The 17422-nt window shown below is 46.8% G+C and overlaps 1 protein-coding gene across 1 annotated transcript in view; it reads right to left on the reverse strand.

Moving 5' to 3' along the window:
• Window positions 1-1862: 1862 nt before the first annotated feature.
• MSH2 (mutS homolog 2) overlaps window positions 1863-17422 on the reverse strand; it is a 51721-nt gene continuing 36161 nt past the window's right edge. The window contains exons 9-16 of the mRNA XM_056116961.1: window positions 16651-16774; window positions 15758-15908; window positions 14705-14802; window positions 13272-13517; window positions 11396-11600; window positions 7680-7927; window positions 5306-5478; window positions 1863-2175 (exon numbers count right to left, since the gene is read on the reverse strand). Of these exons, the coding sequence (XP_055972936.1) occupies window positions 2005-2175; window positions 5306-5478; window positions 7680-7927; window positions 11396-11600; window positions 13272-13517; window positions 14705-14802; window positions 15758-15908; window positions 16651-16774 (1416 nt within the window). The 3' untranslated portion in view covers window positions 1863-2004. The remainder of the gene's footprint in view (window positions 2176-5305; window positions 5479-7679; window positions 7928-11395; window positions 11601-13271; window positions 13518-14704; window positions 14803-15757; window positions 15909-16650; window positions 16775-17422) is intronic.

A 17422-nucleotide genomic window follows, 5' to 3' on the forward strand; every position in this document is an offset into this window, starting at 1 on the left:
AGTTAATTTTAATAAGACTCCTAATTGTTTTTTTGGAGACTTTTATGGCAGTTCTTTATATATTCTGGATATATATATATAAAATATATATATAATTGGTACCTTTAATATTTTACTTTACTTTAATATGGTACCAATATATTTATAGATTTTCCAAGAATGGATCTAGTGTTTTTACCCTTTAATGAAAAAAGGTTCTAAATTTCAGTATCATTTGACCATGTCAAACTTTGACTAGTATTTGCGACTTAAGAAATCATGCGGGGGGAGTTGGAGACTGGAGCAATAGCATAGCAGGAGGGTGTTGCAGGAGGGCGTTTGCTTTGCACGTGGCCAACCCAGGTTCGATTCCCAACATCCCACATGGTCGCCCAAGCATGACCAGGAGTAATTCCTGAGTGCAGAGCCAGGAGTGACCCCTGAAAATTTCTGGGTGTGACCCTAAAAGCATAAAAAAGAAAGAAAGAAAGAAAGAAAGAAAGAAAGAAAGAAAGAAATCATACTGGAGGGCTGGAGTGACAGTCTGGTGTGAAGGGCGCTGCCAAGTTTATCCCCTGACACCCCAGATGACCACGAGTCCCGCCAGGAGTGACCCCTGAGTATAGAGTCATGAGTAAGCAGTAAGCCCTAAGCACCACAAATGTGGCCCCAAATCAAAAAAATAAATCATTGCTGGGGCCAGAGAAATAGTACAAGTGCCTGCAACCAAGGTGGTTCATCCCCAGCACCTCATAATAAGCACAGCTGGGTGCGTTCCCACCACCCCCAGGGCTCAGAAAGTGGAGCAGCACAGCACTGCACGGCCCTAAACCAAAGAAGGCAGAAACAAAGCAAGCCAGGAAACCTTTCCCAGGGTTAGAGCACATGTCAGGGTCAGACCCTGGGCACTGCCAGGGTGACTCAATACCAAGTATGACCCCGAGCAACAACAAAAAACCTTCCTTAAAGCTGATGTCACAAAAATATTTTCCTACATTATCTTCTATAGAATTACACAACTAGACACTAAAAAGCGATCGTTTAGCCTTATCCAGTTAAGCTCGAGACTCACTTGAGCTGAGCCGAGGAGACGGTATGGCGGGGAGCGTGGCCAGGCCAGGGTCCAGGTCTGTAACCTCAGACAGTCCCCTCAGCACAGCCAGAAGTAAGCCCTGAGCACTGCCGCTGCATTTCTATACCTGGTATGAAGTTGGGGATTCCGTCCCCAATCAATCACCACTTACTGACTCCTCTACTCTTAAGCCTCCCCCCAGCTCAGCAGACTCTCTCTTCTCTCTCTCTCTGGACAGTATTTCCAACCCGAAAGGTTCTATTCACACCAAAGTTCCAAGTTCATCACGCATGCAAAGGAAGTAAAGCTGATGAGGGGACTTACACGGGACCCTGCGTTTTGTATGCTTTGTTTTTGAGTCACACCTAGGGGCTACTCCTGGCTCGGCACTCAGGAATCACTCCCGGCGGTGCTCATCGGGGACAGTATGCCGGGGATCAAACTGGGGTCGGCCGAATGCTAGGCAAACAGCCCACCCCCTGCCCTGCCTGTGACCCCAGACTCTGGATTTACAGGCTCACACGCAGCAGCCAACCTGACTCCTGCCAGCCGATGGACACCAGAGAAAAATCCCTGGGAGCAGTTTCCAGGGCTAATTTTAGCCCTCAGATCCTCTACGGAGCCTGCCTGCTTCCTCCTTACCATGTGGGAATAAACACGTAGGGGTTCCATTACAAAGTAATACAACACCAATTACAAACCCCACAGACTACACGATTCTATTTCTGAAGCTCAACATATTGTCTGCGTCTATTTGAGTATTTCTCAGTTACAACCATCACATTTCAAAATGAAGATCTTTCAAGACATATTCAGGTTGAGCAAAGTATTGAGAAATGTTTTATTAAAACGATACCCCCGAGCACCAATTGACAGAACTATGGGAAAGGGCTAATATAAAAGAATACAAAAGCAGTAGAGACCACCAGCTTATCCACTCCTCTTCGCTCTTCTCACGAAGTGACCTTTATTCGCTTGATGAGTTCATTCACAAAACTATTATTCTGTGCTACCACCTCGGCCTTCAGCTGCTTGAGCCTCTTCATGATGTTTTCTTCTGACATTTTGGTAAACGGCACTTGCTTCACCTTGTATAGAAACTCTTGGATAATTTTTTCACCTTGCTGGAAAACATATGAACATCTCCATTAGTCTCTGAAGTGATTTCCTTAAAGGTCACAAAATGTGGCAGTGACATTTTAACCCAAACACACCCCCTAATATTAAAGATTATTCTTATGCATATACAAACATGCACTGTACAGAATACAGAGCAGTCTCTCGGTTGGCCCTATGTCTCTTTATTCCATTTCACTTGGAAAGGTGGTCACAGAGCCGGAGAGATAATTCGGTGGGTAAGGTGCTGGCCTTGCACATGGTCAACCTGGGTTCGGTTCCCTGCACCCCGAATCTCCTGAGCACCAGGAACCCCTGAGCATCACCAGGTGGGGCCACCCAACCAAATAGAGAAATGAAATATTTACAGGGCCCCTGGGGTGGCTCCAGCAGCCTGAGGCCCTAAGTTTGACCCCTCTCGCCTTCCATGTGTGCCAGCTCATTTCCCAGCGGCTCCGCCATGAGACACCCCTCCCACCCCACCCCGGGCCACAACAGGTGAGAGACTTCCAGAGCCCACACTGTGCAAACACTGTCACTGAAACAACAGCCACCAAACATGGGGAGGGGTGGGGCCAGAGAGACAGCAAAGCGGGGAGGGCGCTTGCCTTGCACCAGGCTGACCCAGGTTCGACCCCCTACACCCCATACGGCCGCCTGAGCCCGACAAGAGCAATTCCTGAGCTCCTGAGCGCAGGGCCAGGAGTAAGCCCCGGGTCTGGGTGGGGCCCAAAAACAAACAAAATTTTAAATATGAGCAGCTGATGACAAAAGGGTAATTACTTTAGTAGTTCCCAAATCTGTCAATGTTTATCACTGATCCACAAATGTGGGGATTTGCCCCCAAGGATGAGATGGGCCCCTAGGTAAAGCAGCTCGGGTCTGTAAAACAGCCAAGGGTTTGCTAATGTGCGCAGAGAATCGATGACCCGCATGCGAGGGGCGTCTGCCAAGAAGGGTGGAGTAAGACTCCTTTAGGGCCTTTCAGATGTAGGGTGACCTGGGAGAAATAGAAGAGGGGACAGCCAGGCCCTACACTTGTAAGGGTGCCCGCTGAGGAGCCTCCTGGGAGCAGCCTCTGGTCCCCTTGTGCCCACTGCATGTTAATGTTTCTGGGGGGCAGCGACCCCCAAGCCCTGTGAGCCTCAGGCCACCCTAGGCTTGGCCAGCACTGCAGCTGTCTGTCTCATTCCCAGTCACCGACCCCCTATGGACGGAGTTCCAAAGTGCACTGGACACACAAACTTCACTTTTTTAGAGGAAAAAGAGAAATTAAGGTTTTTAATACTGTAAGGCACAAAACCACTCAAAACTCAACACTGGGGGAGGGGGGCGGGGGAGTTGGTTTGGGTCCTACCCGGTGATGTTCAGGGCTTACTCCTGGCTCTGCATTCAGGAATTACTCCTGGTGGCGCTGCGGGAACCATACAGGATGCCGGGGACTGAACCTGAACCTGGTGCGTGTAAGGTAAGCACCTTACTTGCTGTATCAGCTCTCCAGCCCCTGTGGAACTTTTTCTTTTACAGTCCAGTGACTCAAAGCCTAAGGAACATGGCACATGGGCAAATTCCTCAACCCACACCTGTCACCCAGAAAGTGAGGCTAATACTCCCCTCCCCAGCAGGCTGCTGTCCATTCGACTGCAGTGCTGCTTAGAACAGTGCCTGGCAAAGAACAAGTAAGCGTGGCCGGATCTAAATGCTCTTCCGCAAAGGAAGTAGGACTGCCGCCTGCTCTTCACATCGGGAACCATCGGTAATATACCTTAAGGTGAAAGGTAGATCAGATTTTAAAAGAGAAATTTTTCTCTGTGAAATAACAAGGGCACTTTTTCCAAGATAAAATCTGGATGGAATTACAAAGATTTAGTTTTCTCTTTAAGCTCTAGAAAAAAAATCTTTCAGCAAAGTCAGCTGCAATTAATATTATCGAAAAGAACCCAATTTCTGTTCTGACTGAGGCCGAGATCACATTCAGGAGCCCAGAGCACTGAGCGGGAGGAGACGCGGGAGGGAGCGTCCTCCCACTGCACAGACTAAACAGCCACTCAGGCCCCACAGGTGACGGCGTATCTGCTAGAGGGAAAAGCCACAGGCACCATTGATTTTGTTTTTGGGCCACACCCAGCACTGCTCGGGGGTCACTTCCTGGCTGTGCACCAGGAACCACTCCGGGAGGGGCTTTATGGGGTGCTGGGGCTTGCAAGGTCAACGCGCCCCCCTCCTCCCCCCACCCCCGCTGCCCTGTCTCTCTGGCCCAGGTGCCATCTATCTGAACAGTCAGCTTTCTTTCACCAACAGCAAGACTCTCAAATGAGGGCAGGTCAGTAAGAAGCAGTGCCGAACGCCCATGGGGCCCAGCAGGGCAGAGAGATGCCCTCAGTGCCCGGGAAGCAGAGCCACGCTCACCACCACCCAGGACGCCTGACTTAACAGCTGCTGCTCCCCCTGGACGCGAACAGCCCGGCCACAAGACACTCCTCACGTGTCAGGGGCCTCTGGTGCTCCATTACAGTCACTGCTCTTTTCTTCTGGGGGGACTGGGGTGTGAGGGGGATGGATTTGGGGCCACACCAAGTGCTGCTCAGGAGGTTACTGGCAACTCCTCTGCTTGAGAGACCAAGTGCGCCAAGGATCCACTTGGGGACATCTCACGACAGGGATCCATCCGGGGACATCTCACAGTGGGGATCCGGCCAGGAATCCGCCCCAGGACATCTGTGCAAGGCCAGCCAGCGCTTTGACTTCCATAGTATCTCTCCACTCTCATTCTTCTCATATTCCCAGCTGAGTCCAAACAACAAGGCGAGAGCAGGCGCCAGAGCACTTTACCCTTTTGGCAGCAGCCTAACAGAGCACTGAGGAAGCATGCAAGGCCGCTGGATTTGTTTCGGAGGGAACCATAGATGTACAAGGACATCACAGCTCCCCCAATCACTGATCTCAAACGGAGACCGCCGGCCTTCCCCACAACAAGGTCTGGCACTGAAGGCGTCCTCTGTTTCAAAGGACACCGGTGGGTACTTCACTATCCAAGAAATGTCAGGTGAAAGCCTGTAGCGAACACCAGAACCTTGGGGGGAACCTAGCACCCGGAGGCGACGGAGCGGGGACCCCCTCGGAGGCTAGCTGCCACACCTCTCTCTCCAGATGGCATCTCTTCGCTGCTGGTCCCATGTCGTCGTACTGCGGTTCTCCAATATTCTGAAACTCCTCGAGTTCCAGGGCCTTCTGCTTGGCGCACTCGATCACATGCCTCGGGAAGTTAGCAAGCTCTGCCACGTGAATCCCGAAACTTTGATCACAGACACCTAGAAAAAATTAGAGGGGAGGGGCAAGGTAGGAAGAAAGCAATTTATGGAAATGAAACATCCTCTCCCCGTTGCCAGGAAACTTAATTTTGTGTTATTTCAAATACATTAGCCAAATAATTCAAAGTAACTCAGATCAAGGAATTTTAATTAAGCCTCCAATGAAAAGTGATTATGCCTTGGCACACAGTGCCATATTTTATCCTTGACAAATGCAGGAAAAATAAAAATAGCAGAGGAAAAACTTGTAAATAACTTCTCAAAGGCCTAGATAAAGATCTGAATTTGAGAAAAATTAATCAACTCAGTATCTTTGAGGTTTTCTCATTGTGTAACAGAAGAACTAAATAAGTTCCTAGGGAGAGGGGGTAGAAAAACTGGACCATTAATTGGGAGGAGTATTTAATATCATATTCCATAATAATTTTCCAGAAATGCTGAATCCAGAAAACTGTGAGATAAATTCTGAGAAAAGTTATCTAACTGTTTCTACATAATCTCATTTTGATCCTAGGCTACCACAAACAAATTTGAAAGAACAATTTTTTTTTTTATCCTATTACTAGTAAATTTAGAGACAGGGTAGCTTAATTTCATAAATTACTTACAGAAAATAAGCTGGTAAAAGACATTCGCCCATACACTTAATATATTGTCACTGTCACTGTTCATCGATTTTGCTCGAGCGGGCCCAGTAACGTCTCCATTGGAGATTTTGTTACTGTTTCTGGCATATTGAATACGTCACGGGTAGTTTGCCAGGCTTTGCCGTGCGGGCGAGATACTCTCGGTAGCTTGCCGGGCTCTCCGAGAGGGGCGGAGGAATCGAACTCGGGCTGGCCATGTTGGCTGTGTGCAAGGCAAACGCCCTACCCACTTTGAATATATCAGATTTCCAAAAATACACATTTCTGAAAAATATTTGTTTTGGTTTAGCTACATATCCCATACATTCTAGAGCTAGATATTTTGCACATCTAAGAAGAGAAAGAACTATAGAAAAGAAGAATAGACGATACACATCCACAATGAAGGATGAACTCGTTTTTATATTCTGTTCTTCAGCTGCACTTTTTTTTATACTTTAAAACCATTTCTGAATCACACAAAACATGGCAATCTAAAAGCAAAACTTGAACTTCAGGCTGAAAGTTGGCATGAACATTCATCTGAAAGTACATATAGTCTGTGTCAATAAATACAGTAGCTCAAAATGATTTCCACTGAAGCATAACAAACTAAAAGGACCAAAAATAGTTTCTTATATGTACAATCAACTGATGCATGAAAACAGTCACAGAAAAACCAAAAAGCCAAAAATCAGAAAAATCTGAAAAAGGTATTCTGATGGCTGTTAAATTATATTTAAATTCTGAAAAAATTAACAAAATGCTACCTTCATAAACCCAATCATCTGTAATGCCAACAAGCACTTCCATATGTGATTACAACTAACCAGAAACCCTAGCTTGAAGTGAATCTCTTTATATAACTGTAGCACTGTTCTCCTGTTGTTCATCGATTTGCTTGAGCGGGCACCAGTAATATCTCCACTGTGAGACTTGCTAGTGTTTTTGGCATATCAAACACACCACGGGGAACTTGCCAGGCTCTGCCGTGAGGGCGGGATGTGGTTCCCTGAGTGAAAGCCTGAGTACAAAGCCAGGAGTAGCCCCTGAGCATTACTGGGTGTGACCCAAAAAGCAAAAAAAAAAAAAAAAAAAAAAAAAAAAATCAAAATCAGAAAGATCATATAGCAGGTAGGGTACTTGCCCTGTACATGTCTGACCTAGATTCTATCCCCAGAACTCCTTATATTTCCCCGATCCCTGCCAGGAGAGATCCCTAAGAAGTCCAGAACACAGCTGGGAGGAGCCCCCAAATCAATAATAATAATAACAATAATACAATCAAATAAGTCTTGAAAGTCTTTCACTATCTAGTAACTATCTGACAAAAACATACTGCCATGAAAGGCAGCACAAAACCTCTCCAGGATGAGGTTGCAGAGTGGAGACCTCTCTTTCCGTAGCTATGACAGCATGTGAGTTCTATTGCTGGCCACAGAAATACAGATGATGCACGTGCCCCTGGCCTCCAGACTGAACTCGGTAAAACACTCTAAATGTGCATGAATAGTCCGTGGGCACGCAGAGCGATGAGGTGGCAGGATGGGGGCAGAGCCCGCCAGTCACACCCACCTTTCTTCACCTGGTACAGCATGATCAGGGTCTCCTCGGTGGTGAGAGCCGTGACGTGGAGGTTGTTCACCGTTGGCACCTGACTGGCCAAGGCTGTGAGCTCGTGGAAGTGGGTCGCAAACATGCAGAATGCACCAATCTTGGTCGCAATGTACTCGGAGATGGCCCAGGCGAGCCCGAATCCATCGTAGGTCGAAGTTCCTCTTCCCAACTCGTCTATGATTATCAGAGAGTCTTTGGTCGCGGACCTGAAACAAGGTGGCATGAGAAATCTTCCCATGACATGGCACGTGGTGATGCCAAAGCAAAAGCAGTGGAAGAAATACTCCAAAGAGAATAGAGAAGACGTGCCACAGCACTGACAGGTCATCTTAACATACAAGACTCAACAGAGGAAAAACAAAATACAAAAAAACCCTAGTAAAAAAAGACGCATGAATACCAGCAATCAATGGAAGAGAAAACAAACACTGAACAATTATTTCTGAAAGTGCCCATCTCGCATGGTGGCACTGGAACGGGGCAGTTCCATCCCGGCTCCCAGTCTGCCCCTGATGCCAGAAGTCACACCCTCAACCTGCCCCTGTGCCATCTTGCCACACACAGCAGTGAAGAGTCCTGGCAGGCACCACACCGGAGAATTCTCTGGGCCCCATACCGAGCCGACATCACCAGGGTGCCCAGACGGAGCAGGTGCAGTCTCCCCACCTTCTCCAGACGGAATCCCGGCGACCATGAGCTTCTACAAGCATGGCTCCGGTATGTGGCTATCAGGACTATTCCTCCAAACTGCACGGCCGCATGACCTATCCTGATATGCACAGTAAGCAATGCAAAATAAATCATTAGCGTCTGCCCCTTTAGGGCAGACATGAATGGTGGTGGGAATAGCCGAGCAAAATATAATGCCCCAAACTAGAGAGAGAATATCTGAGCAACTGTCTGCTGTAGAGGCAGGGTAAGGACTGGGATGGAAGTGGAGGGGATAATGGGGATATTGCCATTGGGGGGAAAGTTTGCACTGGTAGAGGGATGGGTGATCGATCACTGTATAGCTGAATATCAACCATGAACGCTTTGTAACTATATCTCACGGTGGTTCAATAAAAAAAAAAATTAAAAATAAATAAAAGTTCCCATTTCAGGCCAGGGAGACAGCTCAAAGGGCTTAGTACATGCTTCTCATGTGGGAACCCAGGGTTCAAACCCTGGCCACACACGGCCCTCTGAACACTAATTTACTAATCTCACCAGCAGTAACCAGAGAATTTCCAGATAAAGCAGCTAATAGTCATTTCTAGCCAAATGAATCAAGGAGAAAAAGTTGGGGTTTGGGAGGGGTTGTTTTATAGCCACATTCGGCGGTGCTCAGGGTTTACTCCCGGCTCTGTGCTCAGGGATCACTCCTGGCAGGTTCGGGGGAACCATACGGGGCACCAAGATCGGTGTTGGCAGCATGCAAGAGCCCTACCCGTTGTACTACTGCTCTGCCCTGAATCAGTCAAAAATTTTTTAAAAATATCTCCCCAAATGAGGCTGGGACAAGGAGTGAGGAAAGGACACCAGTGCCACAGCCACCACTGCCAGACAGGCCCACGGGCACGTTCTCCTCTTAGCCCTAGCCACATGGGAAAAGGGGCTTCACATTTTTTTTTAATTTCAGCAAACCTAACAATCTTTTTTTGTTTTAGGGCAGACAGAGCAGAGGTTAATGATAGACAAAGCAAGGCAGCAAGGTCCGTCTTATTGCTCGTCTACTTCTTTTCCTGTCAATTCCCACAGACAACTTTTATTTCTTTACTCTTTGAAGCTAGGAATATTAACTTGTTGACTACTATACAGAAAATTATTTTTATGATTCCCTGTATACCCCAGTTTTGTAATGCACCAAGGATCCGCTGTATTTAAAAGTAGTTTTTAAAGTCAAAAGACTCGGGGGTATGGTGCCGCCAGCAGGTCAATCTGTACCTGTGAGGCAAGTGCATCAGCAGCCTGATGGCACCTTCAACTTTCAGATACCCCAAAATTGCTACTGTGCCTTTGGCCAGACCCCAAAAACATGGGGCAAAGTTTACCAAGAAAGTAAAAGGCCAAAAGTTAGGTATGTGGGAGACACACCCACAAACCACCTCCGACTCAGCTATATAATTGGAGGCATGGCCTCTCTGGTTCCTGATTGAACTGCTTAATGGCCATGATCCCAGAGACTCAGAAACAAATCTCGAAACCCAACGGCTTTTGGTAGAAATGTGTCCGGTCCCTGCAGTAGGTTACTGGTGCTGGGCCAACCCAGGTGGAAATAGGTTTCGTGCCTTGGGCTGTTCTCGCTGGCGGCCCAGTGGCTGCCATTCTCCAGAGGCCACTGGACAGTCAGGTTTGGGCCCGCAGGGATGAGACACACAGGGCCTCACAAGATGGGGATGGAGCCAGTCCTGTCCTCCCCACCCCAACGAGACCCCAAGTCATAAGCCCACGAATGGCCTCTCTGGCTCCTGATCAAGCTGCTTAACGGCCATGATCCCAGAGACTCAGAAACAAATCTCGAAACCCAGCGACTTTTGGCAGAAATGCATCCGGACCCCGCAGTAGGTTACTGTCTCCGGGCCACCCCAGCGGGTAAAGGGTGCTGTCCTTCTGCCTGCTTTCCCCTGGCGGGTCGGTGGCCGTCATCCTCAGACGCCATTGGACAGTCAGGTTTGGGCCCGCAGTGATGGAACTTGTTGGGCCTCAAGGGATGGGGGTGGAGTCGGGTCCTGTCCTCCCTGCCCCAATGAGACCCCAAGTCATCACCCACGAACGGCCTCTCTGACTCCTGATCAAGCTGCTTAACGGCCATGATCCCAGAGACTCAGAAACAAATCTCAAAACCCAGTGGCTTTTGGCAGAAATGCGTCCGGACCACACAGTACGTTACTGTTGCCAGGACACCCCAGGGGGGAAAGGGTGTTGACCCTCCACCTATTTCCCCCTGGCCGCTCGGTGGCCGTCATCCTCCAGAGGCCATTTAACAGTCGGGTTTGGGCCCACAGTGTTGAGACACAGGGGGCCTCACGGGATGGGGGTGGAGCCGGGCCTTTCCTTCTCAGAACCCAGCAGGTTTGGGCAGAAATCCCTCCAGATTTAAGTGTTAAAATTTAGGAATTTCAAAATCATGCAGCCACTACTGCAGCCACGCGACAGCATATGTTATTCATAACCAGCAATAGAACACAAATTGTCTACTATTGCCTTTTCAGCAGATCTGAGTGCTGGGATAAAATCTCAAATAATAATGGTAGGTCGGTATCAAAATATTGAATGTGATCAAACTAGAGAGAGAGTAATGTGGAAATCATCTGTCCCACAGGTAGGGGGAGGGTGTGGGATAGGGGTATACTGGGGTTGTTGGGGGTGGAGAATGGGCACTGGTGAAGGTACGGGTATTTCATTGTATGACCGAGACTTAGACCCGAAAGCTTTGTAACTGCTCTCATGGTGATTCAATAAATAAAATTATAAAAAATGAAAAAAAAGTAAAAAAAAAATAAAGTCAAAAGACTTCAGTAACTTACAAATAAAAAACAAGGGGCTGGAGACGTAGCACAGAGAATAAGATGCTTGCCTCGCACGCTCATAGGAAAACTATGCAACTGGATAAAGGTTCTCAATGTAAGTCCAAGGAGTGTGTCTTAAAGGATGGACATTTGTACCCATTCTCAAGAGATGGGAGGCCTCACCTGAGAATGGAGGCAGTCTCCAGCATTTCAGCCATGAACGTGGACACTCCTTTGAGCTGACTGTCGCCAGCCCCCACCCGGGCCAGGATGCAGTCCACAATGGACACCTCGGCAAAGGCACAAGGCACAAAACATCCAATCTGAGCCATGAGCACTATCAGCCCGGTCTGCCGAATATACGTGGACTTGCCTCCCATGTTGGGGCCTGCAAAACAATTGAATATTCATAAATACGAAACACAAAGAACAATCTAATAAGTCCCCTAAACTAGTATTTAATCTAAATACATCATAAAACTTTATGTCCTTCTCAAGTCTCTTTTCTTATTCACACATTGTTATAACTTTAATGTTTATTTTTGTATTTTATTATTGTTCCTAAATAACAGTGTCTCCACAAATGCACTGTAGTACTATCCTCCCGTTGTTCATCGATTTGCTCGAGCAAGGCACCAATAACATCTCACAACAAATTGTGAGACTTGTTACTGTTTTGGGCATATCGAATACATCACGGGTAGCTTGCCAGGCTCTGCTGTGTGGGCAAGATACTCTTGGTAGCTTGCCGGGCTCTCCGAGAGGGGTGGAGGAATCGAACCCGGGTTGGCCACGTGCAAGGCAAACATCCTGCCTGCTGTGCTATCGCTCCAGCCCTAACCACAAATGCATTAAATTTTATTTAAATGAAAGCATAAAATATTTTATGTAAATTACTTTAATATTCTTATATTCACCTGTCTTGACTACAGTGGTTTTATATGTTAATATATGCTTTTGCACAGTATTACACTTCATGGATGTAGCCACAGTTCATTTTTGCAATTGATGCAATTGATGTATATTTATTTAAACTATCGTGTTGTCACTTCAAGATAGATATACGACAATTTACTGTATACCTTAAGTAGTGTTATAATACCTCAAACATTAGGCGGAAAACTAAAATTGCTTAGATCATCGTCAATTTTTGTTTTCTAGAACTTGCTTAAGATCTCTCAAATAGTAAAAATCAATCAATCAATAAAGATCTCTCAAAACACTTTAACCGAATGCACCCGCACCCTCTGCTCTACTTTAATTCATCGACCCCCAGCAAGGCCTCAGGGAGCCCCAAAGCGGCTGAGGTCTGGCCCCCAGCTGTTTCAGCTGGAAGTCAAGAGCCCGATCCCTGGAAGGCCTGGCTCCAGGTGAGTTGTTCGGATTAAGGATTTATTTTTAAGTGCACTGAACTGAAACAGAACATTCACACAAGTACTGGAGCTTCTCCTAAGGTTCTCTCGGTTCTAAAGTCCCCTCTAAGTTGGCGCCAGAGGGATAGTACAGCAGTACAATTACACCGACCCAGGTTCCAGCCTCAGCATCCCAAATGGTCCTCCAAGCCGGCCAGGAGTGATCCCTGAGTGCAGAGCCAGGGGTAAGCCCTGGGTGCTGCTGGGTATGGTCCAAAAAAGCAAATAAATAAATAAATAAATAAATAAACAAAAACATTAATTCCCCTCTCAACTGGAGGAATGCTGATATAGAGTATACTCTCTCTCTCTCTCTATATATATATAAAAACTCATACTGTTGTTTGTACTCTCTCTCTATATATATATGTATATATGTATATATATAGAGATACATATACATACATATACACACACATATATGTATATACATATATACACATATATATGTATATATATGTATATATATATATAGAGAGAGAGAGAGTACAAACAACAGTATGAGTAATATATTCTCTTTCTAACTGCAAAGCTGAGGATTTTCTGCATCAATCCTAAATCTCCTCTTCGATATATATTTTTAATTTATACATATAAAATAAAACATGACTCCGCAAACCCCTGTGAACCAGAGTTTGTTTTTTTACCTGTGATGATGTGGAACATCTGTTTATCTTTTTCAAACTCAACATCATTAGGAATAAAGGCAACGTCATCTTGCACTTCCACACAAGCGTGTCTGGATGCTTTCAAAGTCACTCTGCCCTGTCCCTTCTCCAAAATCACGGGCCGGACGTAGGGGACAGGCGCTCCATTCGACACGTGGGCAAAGCTGACGACTGCGTCGAGCTGGGCCAGCACGTCATTGAAGATCTGCATTGGTTCCACATAGCCTGGCCAAGACAGAGGGTATGCGGGAGTCACACTGAACAACAAAGCCCAGCTCCAAACGGATTGGTTCTAGGAAAATCAGCAGAACTTTGCTCGAGCACAACGAACACCTAAGACTCCTGAGGTTAGCAGCCTCTGAACAAGATTTCTTCAAAACTACAGGGGTGGGAGGCAGTACAGGAGTAATGAGTGTGCCGTGCAATACAGCTGACCCAGGTTTGACCATGCACTGCCAAGAGTGCTCAGAACCAGGCGTGAGCTCTGAGCACTGTCGGCTGCGGCCCACCCCCCACACCATCTGACACAGGGCAGCAGACTGTCTCATATTAAATGGATCCTAATGGTCCTAATAGTGTCCACAGTTACAACCAACTCCAGCCCCTCGGCATCTGACTGTCCTCTTTAAGTTTCTCTTTGAATCTAGAAGATTTTTGCTACCACGATCCAACATTTTAAAAGAATTCAGGGCTTGGGGCTGGAGTGATAGTGCAGTAGGAGGGCATTTGCCTTGCACATGGCCAACCCGGGTTCGATCCCCGGCATCCCATACGGTCCCCCAGCACCGCCAGGAGTGATTCCTGAGTGCAGAGCCAGGGTTAAACCCCTGAGCATTGCCAAGGTGTTGCTCAGGGGAACCATGCGGTGATGGGTATACAACCTGGGCCGCCCTATTGCAAAGCATGCTCCAGCCTCAACATAGATATTTTTATCAACTACCACACAGGTGGGAGCCAGAGAGAAAGTGCACATAGCTAACCCCAGTTTGATCCCTCAGACCACATACGGTCCCCCAAGCACCACTGAGAGTGGCCCAACCCTTCCCCTGGGGGGTGGGGGGAGAAAACTACACAAAAACAGTAAAATGAAAACAAACACCACCCAGATAACACTAGCTCACACCCTAGAAATTAATCTGATCTGTCCTATCGTTGAGGGGGCGAGCTTGGACCAGCTGGTGACTTTCCAAAGGTTCAATGACAGCAACAGGCATCATCTTCCTGCTCCCCAGAATCACACACCCTGTGACGTCACCCGACAGAGTGTGACTCTTCCTACCACAAAACAGCTTCTGCTCAACTCCAGAGAGCCTGGAGGAAACAGTCGTGGTATATCACAAGGAAAAGCCTCCCCAAGTGTTTTCATACTTTTTTCTACTAACAAAATTCCAAACGTTTAATGCTGATTTTACCTGAAGAAATATTGACAATTTCTTTAACGATTGCATCCTGGGCATCCTCATACTCGGTTTTATTTTTTATGTACTCTTCATTGAGAGAAGTCAATTTACTGGAAATCAAGAAAAAGCCATTATGAAAAATACCGGCACTGGAGATAATGTGTACCAAATAAAACACAGCCAGAGTATCAAATAAAGTATCAAAACAATGATTACAATGAAAATATCAGTGTAAAATGTTCTACTCATTAGGAGCATAAAATTCATAAAATTCAGTGTAGTAATGTTTATTCTGGCATAACTCTTGCTTGCAACTGTTACTGCCTTGAGTAAAATTATGACCCACAACTTAAACACATTCATAATATCACAAGTTTCCCCCATTACTCTAGGATAACCGTCTGATTCTGAAGGATGTAGTGGTTTAGTTTGGGGGCCACATCTAGCAGGGCTCAGGGCTTACTCCTGGCTTTGCACTCAGAGATCATACCTGACCTTTGATCATAAGGGGTTATCAGGCCAGAGAGAGAGTACAGTGGGCAGGCCATGTGATCCCTGGCACCCCACGTGGTCCCCTGAGCGCTGCTAAGTGTGACCCAACTCCATCCTACCAACCCATCGCCCTGAACAGTGGGGAGGTGAGAGGGAATGAAAATCAAGCTTGAGGGGACAGAGCAATCATAGCCCAGCTGGGAAGGCGTTTGCCTTGCATGTGACCAACCTGGGTTCCATCCCTGGTATCCCATATGGTCCCCTGAGCATCACCAGGTGTGGCCCAAAATCTAACAAGCAAAAGGAAATCGGATGTGCCAGGGACAGTGGTGGAAAGTCACGGCACTTGGTGGGGTGGTGCAGAAACTTTTTATAGCAAGCCCATAAACGAACACTGTTGCAACCACTGCGGAAACCACAATATGAAACCTGTTTAAAGGAAAGAAAGCTCAGAAACTAGGAACCAGGTGGGGGGGAGTGGGCACTTCCCCCCTATGAGAAAGCCCTGCTAGACCCCCAGCATCAGGAAAAAAAATTTTTTGGGGGGGGTAACTCTATAACACTGTCACAAACCTGTTTGTAAATTTAACACCATTCTTCTGGATATCCACCGTACTGAAGTTTTTATTGTTACGAAGAACTTTTTCTTCCTTACAGGTTACACGAAAATAATATCCTAACTGGGCGCTGGAATCCAGTTTAATCTGCTTGCCAGCATCCAAGCCTTCATGGCCAGGGATGAGGCAGGGGAGGAAAGAAAAAAAGTATGTAAGAGACGCAGATGGGTATTTTTCAGTGTCAACGTTTAAAACAACAGAATCTAAATGGGAAATGCTCACAACTGTGAGTCGAGATTCCAAGCCAGCTTACTCCCCTCAACATCCACAAGCACCACAATCCCCAGACTTCCTCATTAACATCAACTACTAAAGTGGACACACCGTAAGGGTGTGTCCACCAGGGCTGCAAGCAGGAGGGGAGCTCAGAATACAGTGGGTAGACACAACATAACTACAGCCAACACACAGACCTTGCAAACGAAAGCTGGAGCCTGGCCACGATCTCTAGAAAAACTAGGATCTGTATTTTCTGTAATGGGCAGGAAACAGCACAAAGCAAGTAATGGCCATCAGCTAGATGACGCACCCAAGATCTTGTGGGGGTTTCTCTCTCATCATCTCATGCAGCCAAGAGAATTCTAGCCCACAGACCAGGACAGAGAACATCTACAAGCTTATTTGCTAAAGAATGACTCCCAAATGTTCACTTGACCAGGAGAGAGAATGGGTGGACAGACCCATGCAGAAATAAAACCAGCAGGGAATATTGCTCAGCCTAGGAAAAGACCACTGGGCAACACCTGAGTTTAGTTTCTGCGGAATGCAGACTGTCTCCACACTCTTACAGTCCCAAACACCTGACGTGAGGGATCACATGTACCTTAACATCCGAATAACCCGTCTTACCTAGCTCTCGAGCTGCACTTACTAACGTGGACTGCATCTTCTTTTCCAAGTCATCCATTATTTCTCTTAACTCGCTCAGATTAGGATCGAATGAAGGTTTCACAAGGAACTCATGGTTTTCCACCTAGAGACAAAATAGGCAAAATTTATGAATTACAGGTAAAATGAAAATTATACAAGCAGGGCCAAAACGACAGTACAGAGGTCAGGGGGTTTACTTTGTCCACAGTCGACCTGAGTTTGGGTTCAATCCCTGGCATCCCATGTGGTCCCCCGAGCACCACCAGGAGTAATTCCTGAATGCAGAGTCAAGACTAACCTCCGAGCATCACATAGGTGTGACGCAAAAAGCCAAAAATAAAGAAAGAAAGAAAAGAAAATCATAAATCAAGTACTTAATGGAATTCACCTAATATTGAACGGAATCACTTGCTTTCTTCAGCACACAGTCACGGAGTTGGAGAGAGCACGGGTTAAGGTGTTCATCTGGCATCCTGCTGACCCCTGTTCAAAGCCCAAGTACCACAGAAGAGCCCTCAAGAGCCAATAGGGGTCACTCAAACAGAGCCGGGAAGAGCCCCTGGGCACAGCAGGGTGTGCCCCCCCTCCGAAACCAAACCAAGCCCAAAACTAAAAACTCCATCTTGGGCCAGAGAGATAGCACATGTGCTAAGGTCTTACTCTGCCAGGAGTGGGGTCCTTTCCCCATGCCCCAAAGAATAGAAATTATGTGGAAAAAAAAAGAAGAAGTTTAACACAATGGAATACTATG

This window comes from Sorex fumeus, unplaced genomic scaffold, assembly GCF_029834395.1.
Source record: "Sorex fumeus unplaced genomic scaffold, SorFum_2.1 ptg000003l, whole genome shotgun sequence".
In the NCBI taxonomy this organism is placed as follows: domain Eukaryota; kingdom Metazoa; phylum Chordata; class Mammalia; order Eulipotyphla; family Soricidae; genus Sorex; species Sorex fumeus.